Source organism: Ictidomys tridecemlineatus, chromosome 8, assembly GCF_052094955.1.
Source record: "Ictidomys tridecemlineatus isolate mIctTri1 chromosome 8, mIctTri1.hap1, whole genome shotgun sequence".
Lineage (NCBI taxonomy): Eukaryota > Metazoa > Chordata > Mammalia > Rodentia > Sciuridae > Ictidomys > Ictidomys tridecemlineatus.
Window position 1 is genome coordinate 84,873,969 of NC_135484.1, and position 16,711 is coordinate 84,890,679.

Sequence of the window (16,711 nt, forward strand, 5' to 3'; positions counted from 1 at the left end):
AGCTGGTATAGAATGTGTGTCATGCCTTTGGCCATAGCAGGTTTTGTAGTTGCAGATTGAATATCTGATGGGCAAATAGAAGAATGAATCAATCAGTGAGGAGTTCAAAATAGTAGTAAAAAAATTCCTTCACTCTGCAGAGATGACTCCAGGAAACATTTGTCTTTACAGTGGTGGACCTCTGAATGGACTGCCTGATGTTTCACATTGCTGACCTCCAGCTTAGAGCTCTTTCTAGGATGCTGCAGACAAACAAGCTTCCTGACCTCATCACACAGCCCACTTGCCTCAGCCAGTTTTATGCCATCCTTGTCTGGCAACAGTGACCCTGGGAATCCAATTCTCCCCTGCTTTGGGCTACAGGTCAAGACCAGAGACAAGTGACTCAGCTTGCTAGAGATAAGCAGATGTGCTGACTGGCTCAGGGCAGAAAATTCTCCAGATTCATAGATGTGTGACCAACTCACAACTTCTCCAGGGAATATTCATTAATTCAAAGAGAATGGGAATGCTCACCAGCTTCTCTTCTGCACAACAGCGCCTGTTATCTTTTTCTTTTCTTTGTTTGTACCAAGAATTGAACCCAGGGGTGTCTAACTGCAGAGCCACAACCTCAGCCCTTGTTATATTTTATTTTGAGTCAGGGTATCACTAATTAGTTCAGGGCCTCACAAGTTGCTGAGGGTAGCTTTGAACTTTCAATCCTCCTGCCTTGGCCTCCTGAGCTGCTGGGATTATAGGCATGTAATCTGTGTCCAGCAGAATTTATTTTTTTTTAGGTTGCATTTGATGTTCGTTTGTTCTTGATTCCATGTGATTTGAAAAATAGTGTTCAGAGCAAGGCAAGGGGATGCACGCCTATAATCTCAGCTTCTCGGAGGCTGAGGCAGGAGGATCCTGAGTTCAAAGCCGGCCTCAGCAACAGCAAGGTGCTAAGTAATTTGGCGAGACCCTGTCTCTAAATAAAATACAAAATAGGTCTGGGAATGTGGCTTAGTGGTTGAATTCCCCTGAGTTCAATCCCTGGTTACCCCTACGCCACCACCAAAAGAAAAAAGAAAAAGAAAAGAAAAATAATGTTCAGGAGGGTAAGGGGTAGGAAATGAGAATAAGAGTTAGTCATTCCCCTGCCCTGCAGCCACTTTCCATGCATCCTCAAGGCCTCTTCTGAAGATTGTTACTTCTTGCAGTTTCCATTTCTTTGTTAAAGCTGTTCTTCGGTGTTCTTTTGCAAGGAGGGCTTTCCAGGTTTTCCCATGTTGCTGAGATTTTGCAGCCCTATATCTTCCTCAATTAGTCTTCTGTGAGCCAAGGCTGGAGGCCTGTAACTCTTGCACAGACTCTTTTCTGTTCTCCATTTTCCAGTAATGTTCTGTGGATTCATTGTGATTTATAGGCCTGGAGGAGGCCAGGTCTGCAGCATTTTCACTGAATCCAGCCTGTAATGTTGTTTGTCAAGCTGCCATTTATAGCTTGGAAAATTCTTCTCTAATCTACTTTGCAGAGGCCTGGTGTGTCTTCTCACCTTAATTGTGACTCTGGTGTGTGTCTGCACGAGAAACAGTGGAACTCACCCTACCTAGCTGTTGGTTTTGTACAGTACCAGACTGATGTTTAATTTATGAGCATGATTAGTAGTAGTAGTAGTAGTAGTAATATATATTGAAAAATAGCTTTTAAAATCATCTTATTTGTAATCTTCAGGAGAAAAAAGATGATGAGAAAGGTCTATTGACTCGCACAGATATGTCTTAGGGAATTTTTTATTATTTATTTTTATTTATTTAATTAGTTAGTTAGATTTTGGTGGACACAACATTCTTGTTTGTATGTGGTGCTGAGGATCAAACCTGGGCCGCATGCATGCCAGGCGAGCGCGCTACTGCTTGAGCCACATTCCCAGCCCCTTAGGGAATTTTTTAAAAGGATAAGCTCATTTCTCTCTCATTTCCTAATTTCATCATTAATTATTATTTTTTATAAACCCACGATTTTCTCTAGAATCAGAGGCTGTAAATAGTAACATCATTTAGAAAATGAATTCTTCCAGTACAAGGCAATGTCTTGCTCATATTTGTGACTCCAATCTCCACCACAGGGGCTGGAATGTAGGAAACACTTAATGTGTATTTGAATTAAAATCACAGTGAGTTAAGAACTGAGCCTGGGGAAATTAGGGATGGGGATACGCAGGACTCAGGGAAATAACCCGAAATTGATGGAACTCCATAGGATCAGAGACTACCTTGGAAATCCAGCCTGGATACACAGGTCAGAGCATGATAGCGGGTCCCAACCACAGGAGCAACAGAGAGATGGAGCTGCACAGAAGATAAGCAGCCGGTCTAACAAGAGGCAAGTGACTTGCAGCTGGATAGTAACCAAAGAGGCAGAATAATTCAATTACGAGGAGAAAAGCCCTCCTGACTCTCTGAAAAGCACAGATCAATTAGACAGACTTACAGTTTTGCTTTAACCTCCAACCTGCTCATATTGCTCAAGTGTGTGGCCTTTTTTTGGTTCATGCTTGTTTGTTTGGTTTACGGCTCCACTGAGTTTTATAGGAATGACTTCAACTGCTTCCTACATGGTATCCACCCTATAACTTCCCTACTCAGTTCATTCTAAAGTCAGGTGCTATATCTTGTTTTAACTTTTTTTTTTTGTACCAGGGATTGAGCCCAGGGGCACTTTAGCACTGAGCCACATCCTTTTTTAAAAATTTGTTAGTTCTTTTCAGATGTACATGACAGTATATTTCTTTTTTTTTCTTTTATGATTACATTTTTTAAAAATTTGTTTTAATTAGTTACACATGACAGTACAATGATCTTGACATATCATACATTTGAATCAGATGGGAGATAATATATTTTGACATATTTATACAAACATGGAGTATATCTCCCAGTTCTTTTTATATTTTATTTTGAGTCAGGACCTTGCTAAGTTGCTGAGGCTGGTTTTGAATTTGCAATCCTCCTGCCTCAGCCTCTGGAGCTGCTGGCATTACAGGTGTGCGCCACATCTGGCTTGTTTTAAATTTAATGCCACAACCATGATACTATGATGATCTCAATATCAATGTTGGCTAGTTTAAATTTGGGTATTCTTTCATCAAGCATTTTGGCAATTGCCACCCAATTCTACTGTATTAAATGCTGACACTAAATCAACTCTGGGTTCTATCCTCAAGAAATTTATAGTCTAATAGGTGCTTCATTTTTCTATACTCTCTGTTCTGGCTCATTTTCCTTCAGTTGCTGTGGTCGTCTTGTCTTTCCTTGTCTCAGCAGGTACATTGTTATTGAGGGCTTTTCTCCTTGAAGCTCCATCTGCCCAGAATATTCTTCTTAATCTCTGCAAACCTTGTTGCCTCGCTTCATTCAAGGTTCTGCTATAATTATGCCCATTTTCAGTGGACTTTTTTTTTCAAAAAGACTATGAAATATGACTTCATCATCTCTACTTTTGTCTTGCTTTCCTTTTACTGTAATGTCTAATTTATTGATTTGCTTGTTTACCGTATAACTTCTTCACAAAAAAATGTGTGTTCTATGAGGATAAGAGATTTTGACTGTTCTGTTCATTACTATATCCTCAGCTCCTAAAAGAAGCTTTGTCCACATCGGGAACTGCATAAATATTGTTAAATAAAAAAATAATAAAAGAAATACAAAATAGTGCTAAAGAAAGAGGAAAGAGTTTATACTTGAAAGGAAGAGGTGTTTGGAGTTTCCAATGTGGGAATGATTTAAGGATGGAGTGGTAGTAAAGTAATGGTGTTATTCCTATTGCCAACTGTCTTGCATTCTGATTTTTTTTTTCTAAAGCAATCTTGTAAAGATTACCTTTTTCCTTTTTCTCTTAGCTGAATATACTTTTGTGGAGCTCAAACAGAACTAAGCATCTGTGAGACCTGGTTGAGGGTGGTTCATTGATTATGCTAAGGATGTCTGCTGGGCTGTTCATCCTTGAAACAAATATTGTAGAGAGGTTCTGTGATGGACTAGACCATTTGGTTAGATATTAATATTTGCAGCATAAATGTGGAAGTGTCTTTCCTTGTCTTGAAAAAAAGGCTTTAAAATATATCATGCAAAGTTCTCTTTGTGAGTAATCAAGATCATTAATTGGGAAGAAAAAAATTCAATACAATTAAATTTGGAAGCAAAATATAAGGGAAGCTGCTTAGTACTGCCCCTTCTACCTGGAATGGCATAGCAGAGACAGGAAGTTTATTTCATGGTCCCAAACACATGCTGCAGACTCCAAAGCATTAGTGTAAGTATTTGAAACATGGATGAAGGACCTCTTTCAAAATGAGGAAATGGAAATAGGTCAGCTCATGATGTTTGGCCTTGCTGGTATGGAGTCAGACAAAGTCAAGGGCTTGCTTTCATAATGGAGACTTCTGAACACTGTGAGCACCACCAACACTAAGCTCAATGAAGTTTGTCCCTGCCACCACTTGGCTTTTGAATGACATACCCTTATACATAGGAAATTTCTGTTTTGTTTTGTTTTAGAGCTGGGACTTCACCTGGTTGTGACTTTCAGGTCTCAGTGGGGGCAGCTGCATGATGAAGACTGTGAGCTGACAGTGTGGGACCAGGCAGCAGTGCCAGTCCTTGCCTTTGTCAGACACAATTTCATTTTCTTAAACTCGAACAACTCTTCCCTCTCACATCTGAAGTACTTTTCACAGGGAAACTGACTTACTATATTATTATCCCTCAGTTAAGATTCAGTGTAGGTGTTTAACTACTCCTGCCTTTTCTTTTCAGTCATCAGCAGATTGATGAGGGTCGTTAGTCTCCATGAATCATTTTAAGCTTATTTGCATTTTCCTTGATGAAAGAAAAGCAAAGGAAAATAATTGCAGTTTTCAATGTTCATTGGGATATTCTGAGAGTTTTCTACAGTAAATTATAGGGATGTGAGAAACCTAAAGAGGCATCACTCATTTCTCATATGTGATTGCTTAATATCTCATACTCTATCATTTCTCTTACAAACATAAGATTTAATACCCTTGAATGGATTCTTAGCCTTACACTGTTATCCTCTCTTACACTGTTTAGTACCAGGAACTTTAAATGTAAAGAATAATGTAATCATATTCTTCATCAAATCAGTACAATTCCATATGCAACTTTCCCTACTTTGCAAGGACTGGCAAATGTGTTTGTGGTTGATTCTTCTCTCCCTTCCCCCATCTAATACTGGTAGACAGGAAATGGCAACGATGTCTTTAGTTGTTCGATACCATGTTATATAGTGTATAGTGACATAGTAATTTTAAAAAAAACCCCACATGCTCCCAATTAAAAAAAGAAAACAAACATGTAGCACAGATTAATTACGTAGTTGTTTTAGCTATTCAAGGAAACTCTTCATTTTTACAAAGGGATTCACTACAGAATTTCTAGTGAAAATCTAAGCTCTACTAGTGTACTTAAGATATAATTAGATCTGCTTAAATTGGATTTGTACACATTTCAGGAACTGATTCACTATGCAAGGAAACAGCAAATCTATGTTTGCTTTGCTACATGAAGCATAAGCAGCAAATATGCATATGTTCTATCTAGAAGGTGTCAAACAACCAGATGTTTGGGAAAACCTGAGTACTTGACCATGCGTTCAAATACTCATCCAAATGCTTAGCATGATATGTTTGAGTCTGAAGTTTTTCTAACACAGCAGGAGGAGCACATACATGACATATTCTCTATTTTACAAAAAATGATAGTGTACTCCTTCTATTACTTATAGGTGGGCAATTTTAGAAATTACCCCTTTGATGAAAATTTTGCAGATAATATCTGTCACTTTCATTAAATGAAGGGGTTGTCTGTTTTCAATGTGATGAACAATTTGCATTTAAAAGCCTAAAATAAAATAAATTAAAATTTATTTATTTATTTATTTTTGGTCCTGGGAATTGAAATAGGACCTTGCAGGTGCTAGGCAACTGCTCTATCAATGAGCTAAACCCCAACCCCTGCAAGTAACCTGGAAGGCAAGATGTTAACCAAGAGTATTATTCAAGAACACAGGAAATGAAATGCTAAAACATACAATATCATGCTACTAAAATAAAAATAGCCGTGGCAAAATTTTCCACAATAGTCTAACCTGGAAATAGAGGAGTTAAATTTAATAGGCTAATGCTTATCTGAGCGATGTGAGCTGAGGCTAGAAGAGAAAACTTTACACTTGATTATTTACATGGTGGGTTGGGCTGTTGATTGCTTGCAAAATATTATTTAGAATTCCTGATACAAAGAACATCCACTGGTCTAAACTGATAACCCCTTCATGATAACTTTGTAACTGGATCTCCCTCTTTCCTTCCTTCCTTCCTTCCTTCCTTCCTTCCTTCCTTCCTTCCTTCCTTCCTTCCTTCCTTCCTTCCTTTTTTCTTTCTCAAAGATTGAAATCAGGGGTACTTAACCACTGAGGCACATCCTCAGCCTTATTTTGCATTTTACTTAGAGACAGGGTCTCACTAAGTTCCTTGGCTTTGAACTTGAGATCGTCCTACCTCAGCCTCCAGAGCAGCTGGGATTACAGGAGTACCATCCGGTACTGCCCGGTAGTAACTGGATTTCTTTATGAAAAAACAAAACAAAACAAAACAAAAACGAAACTATCTTATTTTAGGTGAAAGTGTTGTAAGCATCACTTGAGGATTAGGGGACAAAAAAGACATCTTATACCTTAGTGCTTCATTGAGTGGTGGCAAATGCATTTGTCAACCTTGAAAGAACCAAGAGAACGAGAAGTAGCTGAATGTCTTGAAGATTGCCTGGGCTTTTAGTCATCAAGGTCTAGGTAGAAATCACGGCTCTTTTTTGTACTTGGTATATTATCTTGCATAATATATCTAGCCATTTGGTAAAATGGGGGTGGGGAGGATAACACATTGTAAGGTGTTTTTGTTTGTTGTTAAACAATAAATCAATAATCCTGATAAATAAAATGTACTTAAATGCTAGCTCCCTTTAGGTTTTGACAGCTTTGCAAAATAAATTAACATTAGCTTCAAATTGTCCTTGGAATTTGGATACACAGCCTCAGACATGTTCTTTTTTAAAAAAATATTTTGTTTTAGTAGTAGTTGGACACAATACTTTTATTTTATTTTTATGTGGTGCTGAGGATCTAACTCAGTGCCCTGCACGTGCTACGCGAGTGCTCTACCACTGAGCCACAACCTCAGCCCCCCCTCAGACATGTTCTTAAGTTCATAAATTTTATCCCCAGAAGGAAGGCAGAGCAGCAACTCTATCAGACCTGGAGTGATCCCTGCCTAATGCTCCACTCAACAGATGTAGACATTGAGAGAAGAGCTTATGAAACCATGAGCACTGTTATCAGATACATTTACCACAAAGCTACAACAATAAAAATCCATTTCATTACTCACCAGAAATAAGTGGTTATTGTGAATACATGTACCATTGAGTCACTTTAGTTAGATGAGTGTGTTTGTGGAGAAAAGCGCCACAATTAACAGAGTTTGATTGTGGTAAGAAGACTCTTATAAAGATGTTTCCACTATAAAAGTATAATATTTTCTCTCATGTAGCATTTAAAAATACTCCACAGTTCACTTGTTCTTGTGTCTGTTAGGTCCTTATATATGAAAAAGCCAGTGATTGTAACACTTGCTAGCCTTCCAAGTATTTTCTCTGTGCTGGCTCCAGTTCTAAGAGTTCAATTTATTTAATATTAATAATAAATATATGAAATAGGGTATGTTATTATTAGCAGTTTTTTTTGAATTTTAAATCTCATTTAATTCTTTCTCACTTTTTTGTCATAAAAACACATGGAAAATTTACACCTTAACCATTTTAAAATACAGTTCAGTGGTTTTATAATTGCATAATGTTGTGTAATCATTGCTATCACACAACTCTGCAAGTCTCTTCATCTTATTAAACTGAAACACTACACATATTAATAATTCCCCATTCCTCACTTTCCCAACACCTTGAAACCACTAATCTACTTTACCTCTATGATCTTTGACTACATCGAATGTAAGTGGATCTTTGACTACATCGAATGTAAGTGGAATCATCCATCAATATTCTTTTTGTGACTGAATTATTTCACTTGAGGTTCATCTATATGTAGCATGTCCCTATTTCCTTCCATTTATAAGGCTGAATAGTAGTTGAATGTTTGTAATAAATGTTGCTTATTCTTTTATCTCTCAATGGACACTTGTTTTGCTTCCACATTTTAGCTTTTGTAAACAATGCTGCTATGAACATGGATATACAAATATTTCTTCAACATCCTGCTTTTAATTCCTTTAGCTGTACACCCATAAGTGAATTTGCTACATAATAAGGAACTGTCATACTCTTTCCCACCGTGGCTATATAATTTCGTATTTACACTTATAGTGCAAAAGTATTCTAGTTTTTCATATCCTTGCAAACATTCAGTAATTCCTTCCTTCCTCCCTTCTTCCCCCTTCCTTCCTTTTTTCCCCTCCTCTCTTTTCTTTCCTGGAAATTGAACCCCGGGGCATTCTACCTCTGAGAGACATCCTCAGCCCTTCTACTTCTATTGTGAGAAAATCTTGCTACGTTGCCCAGGATGGCCTTGAACTTGGAATTCTTCTGTTTCAGCTTCATGAGTTGCTGGGATTACATGCCTGTACCACCATGCCCAGCTTCGATTGTTTTGATAGTAGACATCCTAATAGGTGTGAGTGGTATCTCATTTAAATTTTGATTTGTACTTGACCATCTTATTATGTGCTTATGGACATTTATATATCTTCTTTGGGGAAAAGTCTATTGATGTTCTTTGCTCATTAACAAAAAATGTAGTATAAAGTCTGTAGTTGAGCAGTTCAGCACTGTTTGGGTGAATTTTTCATTTTTAAATCAGGTTGTTTTACTGTTGAGTTTTAGAAATTCTCTATATATTCTGAATATTAATACTGTATCAGATATATGACATGCAAATATTTTCTCCTTTTTTATTTATATATAACAGCAGAATGCATTACAATTTTTATTACATAGAGCTCAATTTTTCATATCTCTGGTTGTATACATAGTTTACTCACACCAATTCATATCCTCATATATGTACTTTGGATAATTATGATCATCATATTAAACCATCATTAATTACCACATGCCCCCTCCCTTTCCCTCCCATCCCTCTGCCCTATCTAGAGTTTGTCTATTCCTCCCATGCTCCCCTCCCTATCCCACTATGAATCAGCCTCCTTATATCAAAGAAAACATTCGGCATTTTTTTTTTTGGATTGGTTAACTTCTATATACTAACTTAGCATTAGTATATTGAAATGAAACTGATTTTTGTGTGTCAACTTCGTATCCTGGTATTTTGCTGGATTCACTTATAATCTCATAGTTTTTTTATGGAAGATTTTTTTTGCATATAACATTGCATGATCTGTGAATTAATTTTACTTTTACCTTTTCAATTTGGATGCCTTTTATTTCTTTCACTTGTCTAATTTCTCTAGCTAGAACTCACAGTAATATGTTGAATAAGAGTGGTAAAAACAGACATTTTGTCTTGTTTCTCACTTTATAGGAAAAACTTGGAGTCTTTTATCATTGCATATGATGTTGGTTGTGTGTTTTTCATATAAAGCTTTTATTATGTTGAGGTGGTTTCTTTCTATTCCTGCTTTGTTGAGTGTTTCGTTTTTATCATGAAATGGTGTTGTGTTTTGTCAAATGCCTTTTCTGCATCTATTAAAAAGATAACATGGCTGTTTCCCTTAAAGTGGTGTATTCACCAGGTAGAACCAGCCTTCCTGTCCAGAATTAAATCTCATTTGGTTATGGTATATTATTTCTTTAACATGCTGTTGAATTTGGTTTACTAATATATTTTTGATTTTCTTTTATATCCATGGTCATAGGATTGTTAGTCTGTAGTTTTCTTGTAGTATCTCTGGCTTTGGTATCAAAGTAGTTACAACTCCACAGAATCAGAAAGTATTACCTCACTTTTAAATTTTTGGAAAAGTTTGAGAAGAATTGCTATTAGTTCTTTAAATATTTGTCAGAATTCATCAGTGCAGTCATAGGTCCCAAGCTTTTCTTTTTCAGGAGATTTTTGACTATTCACAGAATCTCCTTACCAGCTCTTGATAGGTCTATTCGGATTTTATATTTCTTCATGATTTGTTCGTGGTAGGTTTTGTATTTCTAGGAGTTCATTTGTTTCATTTATTAAATTTATTCTTAGTATTCTCTTATAATCCTTCCTATTATTATAGAATCACTGAGTTTCTGCCAAATCCTCCCTTTTTCTTAGTCTATCTAGCTAAATGTTTATTGACTTTGATGATCTTTGCAAAGAACCTACTTTTTGTTTCACTGGTTTTATTTTTTTCCTGTTCTGTTTTATTTGTCTGTGTTCTAACCTTTATAATTTCTTTCCTGCTGCTAGTCCTTGGTTTAACTTGTTCTTTTTCCGTAAGTTGTAAAGTTAGGCTGTTGAACTGATCTTTGGTGTTTTCAAACCTCTAAATATTTCCTGATTGTCCTCATGATGTCTTCTTTGGTCTATTGGTCATGTAAGGTTATTGGCTTAATTTTCACAAATTTGTGAATATCCTAGTTTTATTGCTGATGCTGATTTTTAACTTCATCTCATTGTATGAGAAGTTACTTTGTGTGATATCCATCTTTTATAGTCTACTAAGACTTAATTTGTGAACTGACGTATGGTCTGTCTTATAAAGTGTCCCATATGAACTTGGGGAAGATGTGTGTGCGTGTTGTTGGGTAGAGTGTTCTGTTCATGTCTGCTAGGTCTAGTTTGTTCACTGTGTCAGGACTTCTGTTTCCTCACTGATCTTCTGACTGATTATTCTATTCATTATTGATTGTGGAGTGTTGAAATCTCCAACTATTATTGTAGCACTGTTTATTTCTCCCTTCAATTCTGTTATTTTCGCTTCATGTATTTTGATGTTTGGTTATAATGTATGTAAATATTTATAATTGTTATATCTTCTTCTTGTATCAGAACTTTTATTATTACATAATATTATTCTTATCTCTCAAAACCACATTTGATTTAAAACTTTTTTTTTTTTTGTCAGATTTTGGCATGGTGGCCACCTCTGCTCTCTGTTCCTTTTACTTCCATTTTTTCTCTTTGGATCTAAAGTAGAATCTCTTGTTATCAGCATAGAATTTAATCATGTTTTAATCCATTCTTCAAATCACTGTCTTTTGATTGGGAACTTTAACCTATTTACCTTTAAAGTTATTAATGATAAGAAAAATTTTACTTCTGTCATTTTGCTATTTATTTTCTATATATTTTAAAGCATTTTTTGACCCTCATTTTCTACATTACAGTATTCTTTTGTGTTTAGTTCTTTTTTTCTTTTTTCTTTGCAGTGAAATGTTTAAATTTCTTTCTTATTTCCTTTTGTGTATATCCTGTAATAATTTTCTTTGTGGTTACCATAGGGATTATTAACATATTAAAGTTATATCACTCTAAGTTGAATTAATACCAGCACAACTTTGATAATTTACTTCTTCATCTCCACTATTTTCAGTTATTGCTGACACAAAATTTTATCTTTGTAGATTGGTTTCAAAAAGAGGAAAAATAAAAATAAAGAGGAGGTTACCCTTCAAGTTCCATTAAAGTCCCTTTGGCTGGAGGAGATTGTAATAATATAGGAGGCATAACAAGAATAGCTGCCACCTTTTTCTGAATTTTTGTGATCAGAAGCAGTAATCAGCAATAATAGCACATGTCTCTGATATTTGAAGGACAGAGTTCTTTTGCCCATCTTGGCTCCTACAAGCAGTGTTCAGGCTGTTTCTGGAACACAGGCACAGTTGTCTACTATGGGCTGGGATGAGGGACCAGTAGCTGCTACTGTGCTAGAGCTGAAATTGACTATAATTTACTGTCCAACCCTTCCTCTAGAAATTGAAAGCAGTCAATAGAACCCAGAGTTCCAAAAACAGTTACATCAGATTCTGCCAGTGCAATTGTTGTCTAGGTAGGGAGATCCAGTCCTGGTGCTTTTTATTAGGTCTTCTTTCCCAAATCCTCCTATTCACTTTTTTTTTTTTTTTTTTTGGTTTTGGGGATTGAACCCAGGAACACTTTACCACTGAGCTACATTATACTTTATTTATTTATTTATTTATTTATTTTTAGTTGTAGATGGACACAATACCTTTATTTTATTTATTTCATATGGTGCTGAGGATTGAACCTAGGGCTTTACACATGTGAGGTAAGTGCTCTATATCACTCACTGAGCCACAACCCCAGATCTAGTTATTTTATTTTTATTTTGAGACAGGGTATTATTAACTTGTTGAGGGCCTCACTAAGTTGCTGAGGCTGGTCTGGAATTTGCAATTTTCCTGCCTCAGTATCCTGAATCACTAAAGGATTATGGGTATGTGCCCCCACCTTAAGCCTCCTATCTATTTTTTTTGTGGGAAGGTTTTGAACCCAGTGGCACTCTACCACTGAGCTACACCCCAAACCTTTTTTTATTTTTCTGAGACAGAGCCTTGGAAAATTGCACAGGCTGGCCTAGAACTTGTGATCTTTCTGCCTCAGCCTACCAAATTTCTGGGATTACAGACGTGTGTTCTCACATCTGTCTCCTATCCACTTCTAACAAATGAGAAAACTAAGACACAGAGAAATTTTTTTTTCCCCAAATCACAGAGGTAAAAAGTGGCAGAAATGGAATTTGGACTCATGGTGCCTGGCTACATAGACTATATCACATTCTTAAATTCACAAATTGCTATTTCTGTGGAAAGAAATAAAGGGAGTGGGTATATAAAATGAAACCTTAGTTCACCCAACTGAAAAGAAAGAATGAGCAAATTAGCATAGGCAGCAATCAATCTGGCTTGTAATTGAAGTAAATATGCAGCTTCAAATTTACAAAGTAGCTTTGGGCATATAATTCTGGATGAGGATGACAAGAGCCTCTTTAATCTGTGGGATGGAGAGCTGAAGAGTTCACAGGGCCTCAGAAGGTGAGCAAGACAATATCCAAATGGCCTGCATGCCATATCTTGGTGCCCTCAAGGAAACAACTGTGTGGAAAAGAGTGAGTTCAGAGAGGTCCTGGGAGGTTGTCTGAGGGCCAGGTTTGCTTGTAGTCTGCTCCCTGCCAGAAGTATGGGTATCTTTTTTTGCCCAGAAATAGAATTATAGGAAATCTCTGAGCACATTTAAAATTAAAAAAAAAAAACCTTAAAAGGACAGGCTATGAAAAAATACACAATTGTGATGTGTGATTTATATGTAATTCTAAATTACTCCTCTGCTGTTTGTTCACAACAATGAATTCCAAAGTATACAAAAATGACTTTAAACTGAGTGTAGTGGTGCATGTCTCTAATCCCAGCCTCTTAGGAGGCTGAGATGGGAGAATCACTTAAGCCCAAGGAGTAGCATGGGCAACATAACATTTTCCCTGACTTGGAAAAAATAATTGACAATATCTATATTTTATCAATTAAAATGCACTCTAGTTACTAAATTTTGATCAGTGGTTCATTGCTCATCATGTTTAAAAAGTCAAGGTTTTAGTCAATTTTGGTCTTTGAAGTTTTAAGAGTTTCTTTAGAGTCTTTAGAAATTAATTAGCAATGAGTAAATACATAGTTTGGAGATTTGTAGGATGCAACCTAACATTTTGAATTATTTTTGTCATATTTTTTGTTGGTGCATTATAGTTTACATAATGCTGGGATTCATCGTTATGCATTTGTACATGTACACAATATAACAATGTAATTTGGCCAATATCACTCCCCAGCACTTCCCCCCAGTATTTTTCTCTTTTCTTCCCATGCATTTTGGATTCTTGATTTATGAAAGAAACCTTTTTTTATGAGATTCCTAATAATGATTTATTTATTCCTAGTATGTATCAATGGTCATATAGTGGATCCAGTTTTTCATGTTCCCAAGTCTGAAAATCAGATTTATATTTTAAATCTGAAATTTTTGTTGGCAGTTCTGCATGTGGACATAAAACCAGCTGTGCTTTAAACCTTGGGATCAGATCACTTGTTGCAATCAAAGGGGTGGACAAGGCTAAAAGCCCACTTGCTACTCAAATGTAAACCTTGTAAATGGAACAGTTCTCCAATGTGCTCTTTGGTCTATCTGTTCTCTGTCTTGGGTCTTGAAACAATGACCAGAACATTAGAAATATACTGCTGAGCACATTTTTTATGGAAACAAATTGAGACAGATTTGTTCCAGACTCAAAAAATACTTTTTCCCCTAATACTGAACCCAAAGACTTGATGATTTCTTGCCAACCTCAAGCACAAACTAGCCATCTAAAAGCAAAAGTAAGAAAAGCATCTGCCCTCTTCTCAGGTTATGTGAGTTGAAATCTTTCAGTTTCCACCTTCATAGCAATAACTTTTTTTCTATAATAAATGCTTATTGCTCTGTATAACGAAACTCTGTTTATTAGGGCACACAAACCATCTTAATTGGGCTCCCCTCCTTCCTCCACTGTCTAGTAGCATTACAGAAGTGAGTTATTTCAGTTCATTTAGATGGTTCTGAGACTGTCAATTCTGATAATTTTGGATGAAGTGAGCAGGCTAAAATGGATGTAAATGAATCAAACTTTCAATCATATGTGATTTGAGTACATAGAGCTACAGTTCAGTTGTAATAGAAGGTATAAGAGCTTAAAAGACCCAGAATAATTCACACTAAAATATCTTGGGGACTTTTTCCATTTTAAAATGAATCTGTGTGGTTGAGGATCGACAGCAAAATGGAAACAGAGCAAACTGCAGAATTTTTCACCAGGTAACTGCATTAGCAGCAAAACTCATAATATAGTCTGTCAGTTGAAAAGAACATGAAGGAGCCTTCTGTTTTCTTATGAGGTGCCATATTCTTACAGTTCCTGGCGAATTATACTTAGCTACTGCTAAAATGAGGTTATTAGAAAATGCTGTCTTCCCCTGTAGCTTTTAGCAATAATGAGAGACTTCATGGATACTAACTTTTCTTATAATTTGTTTATTAGCATAGGTAAACATAATTAAAACTACTATCAAATACTTCCTTCTATTTATGATGTGCCTATAACACAAAGTATTGCTCTATAATATCAATCCTGAATTTAAAAATATATTCCTGAAGATTGACTATAGGTTAAACTGGTAGGCAAATGCTTTAGTTATCTTTGAAACTTTCATATTTCTTAGTAATATTCTTTTTTTCTAGCTAGAAATTTCTGTAGGATAAAATGCATAGCATAAATGTTATAGACAGTTATTATTATATGACATAAAATTTATATATATTCTTATTCATGTATTTCACTTACCAGAATTAAGAGGCAACTTGAGGCCAATTTCGTGTGCTCAGGGATGGTAGAAAACACGGACAAAATCAAGCAACCAAAGACAAGGAGGAAACTGTAAAACAACAGTAAAAAAGAGGAATTTGATAAGAAACTTGCCTTATCATTATAGAAAGAATAAAACACCAGACCCAGTTGAAAAGGCATAGGTTAAATCATAAAAGCCCTAGTAGACACTAGCCATTTTGAATATCAAAATACAGTATGATATAGGGTGGAAATGAGGCACCTTAACAATTTTATTGATAAAGAAAAGGTTGTATGTATGAATTTGTGTGTGTGATGCTGTGTTTAAGTGTTCACATTTAATAATCTACAAGTTTCCAATACAAATCTTTTTCCAAGCAGGGATCCTGAGAAAGGTTCAGAGAGAGAGAGAGAGAGTGGTCATGTTTTCCGACTGGAGCAGACTGCAGCCACTCTCCTATCAAAGAAGCAGTATCCACCTCATGTTTGGCAGCTTTGGCAAAAAGTCAGGTATTCTACATCACTGTTACCAGGACACTGGCCCATTGTTCGAGTCTGATACTGCTCATGAATTCTCATTTGTCATTCTTTTTTTTTTTTTTTTTGTGGTGCTGGGGTTTGAACCCAGGGTCTTGTGCATACTAGGCAAGCACTCTACCAACTGAGCTATATCCCCAGCCCTGTAATTCTTTTATATGAATAAGAAGAATAGAAAAGGGAAGGGGTGATCTACTCTGCTACCTGTGCATCTCAATTTCCTTGTAGTCAAACTAACAGAAAAATGACCTCTGTGCTCTGTCTCCTCATAGGTTATTAGAAAATGCTCTCTTCCCCTGTAGTTTTTAGCAATCATGAGAGACTTCATGGATACTACTAGGGATTGGAAGTCAGGGGCAACCATTTCCGACCAATCCATCGATAGATTTTTTATTTCAAGAAAGATGGAACTTGCAGAATCAAGGGAGGAGTAGAGTTCCCAAGGAAAATGTCTAATAAAAGACAAGGCTTTGTTTCAAAGTCAATTTACAAGATAACAAAACAAAACACCCAAGCTACCTGCTTTGGGACAATTTCAACTTCTACTCATCTCCGAGAAACTCATATAATAAGGTCCTTTAAAAGATAAATTTTTGTGTTCTGTGTAATAGTGGAGTTAATTCTTGCCTCTCTTTGGCTTGCCCTGAAAAGTCTTTCTACCACCCTTCACTGAGAGTGCCTAATGGCTTATAGCCAAGGATTAGCTAAATTATGGTCTGGGAAACAAATCTGGCCCCTCATACTTTTGTAAGTAAAGTTTTATTGGCACACAGCCATTACCAT

The 16,711-nt window shown here is 36.2% G+C and overlaps 1 protein-coding gene across 3 annotated transcripts in view; it reads right to left on the minus strand.

The window, feature by feature from the left end:
- Kcnq5 (potassium voltage-gated channel subfamily Q member 5) overlaps window positions 1-16,711 on the minus strand; it is a 521,076-nt gene that overhangs the window by 156,068 nt on the left and 348,297 nt on the right. For all 3 annotated transcript variants that reach the window (XM_005334438.5, XM_005334437.5, XM_078019727.1), the window contains one exon: window positions 15,389-15,479. In XM_005334438.5, the coding sequence (XP_005334495.2) occupies window positions 15,389-15,479 (91 nt within the window). The remainder of the gene's footprint in view (window positions 1-15,388; window positions 15,480-16,711) is intronic.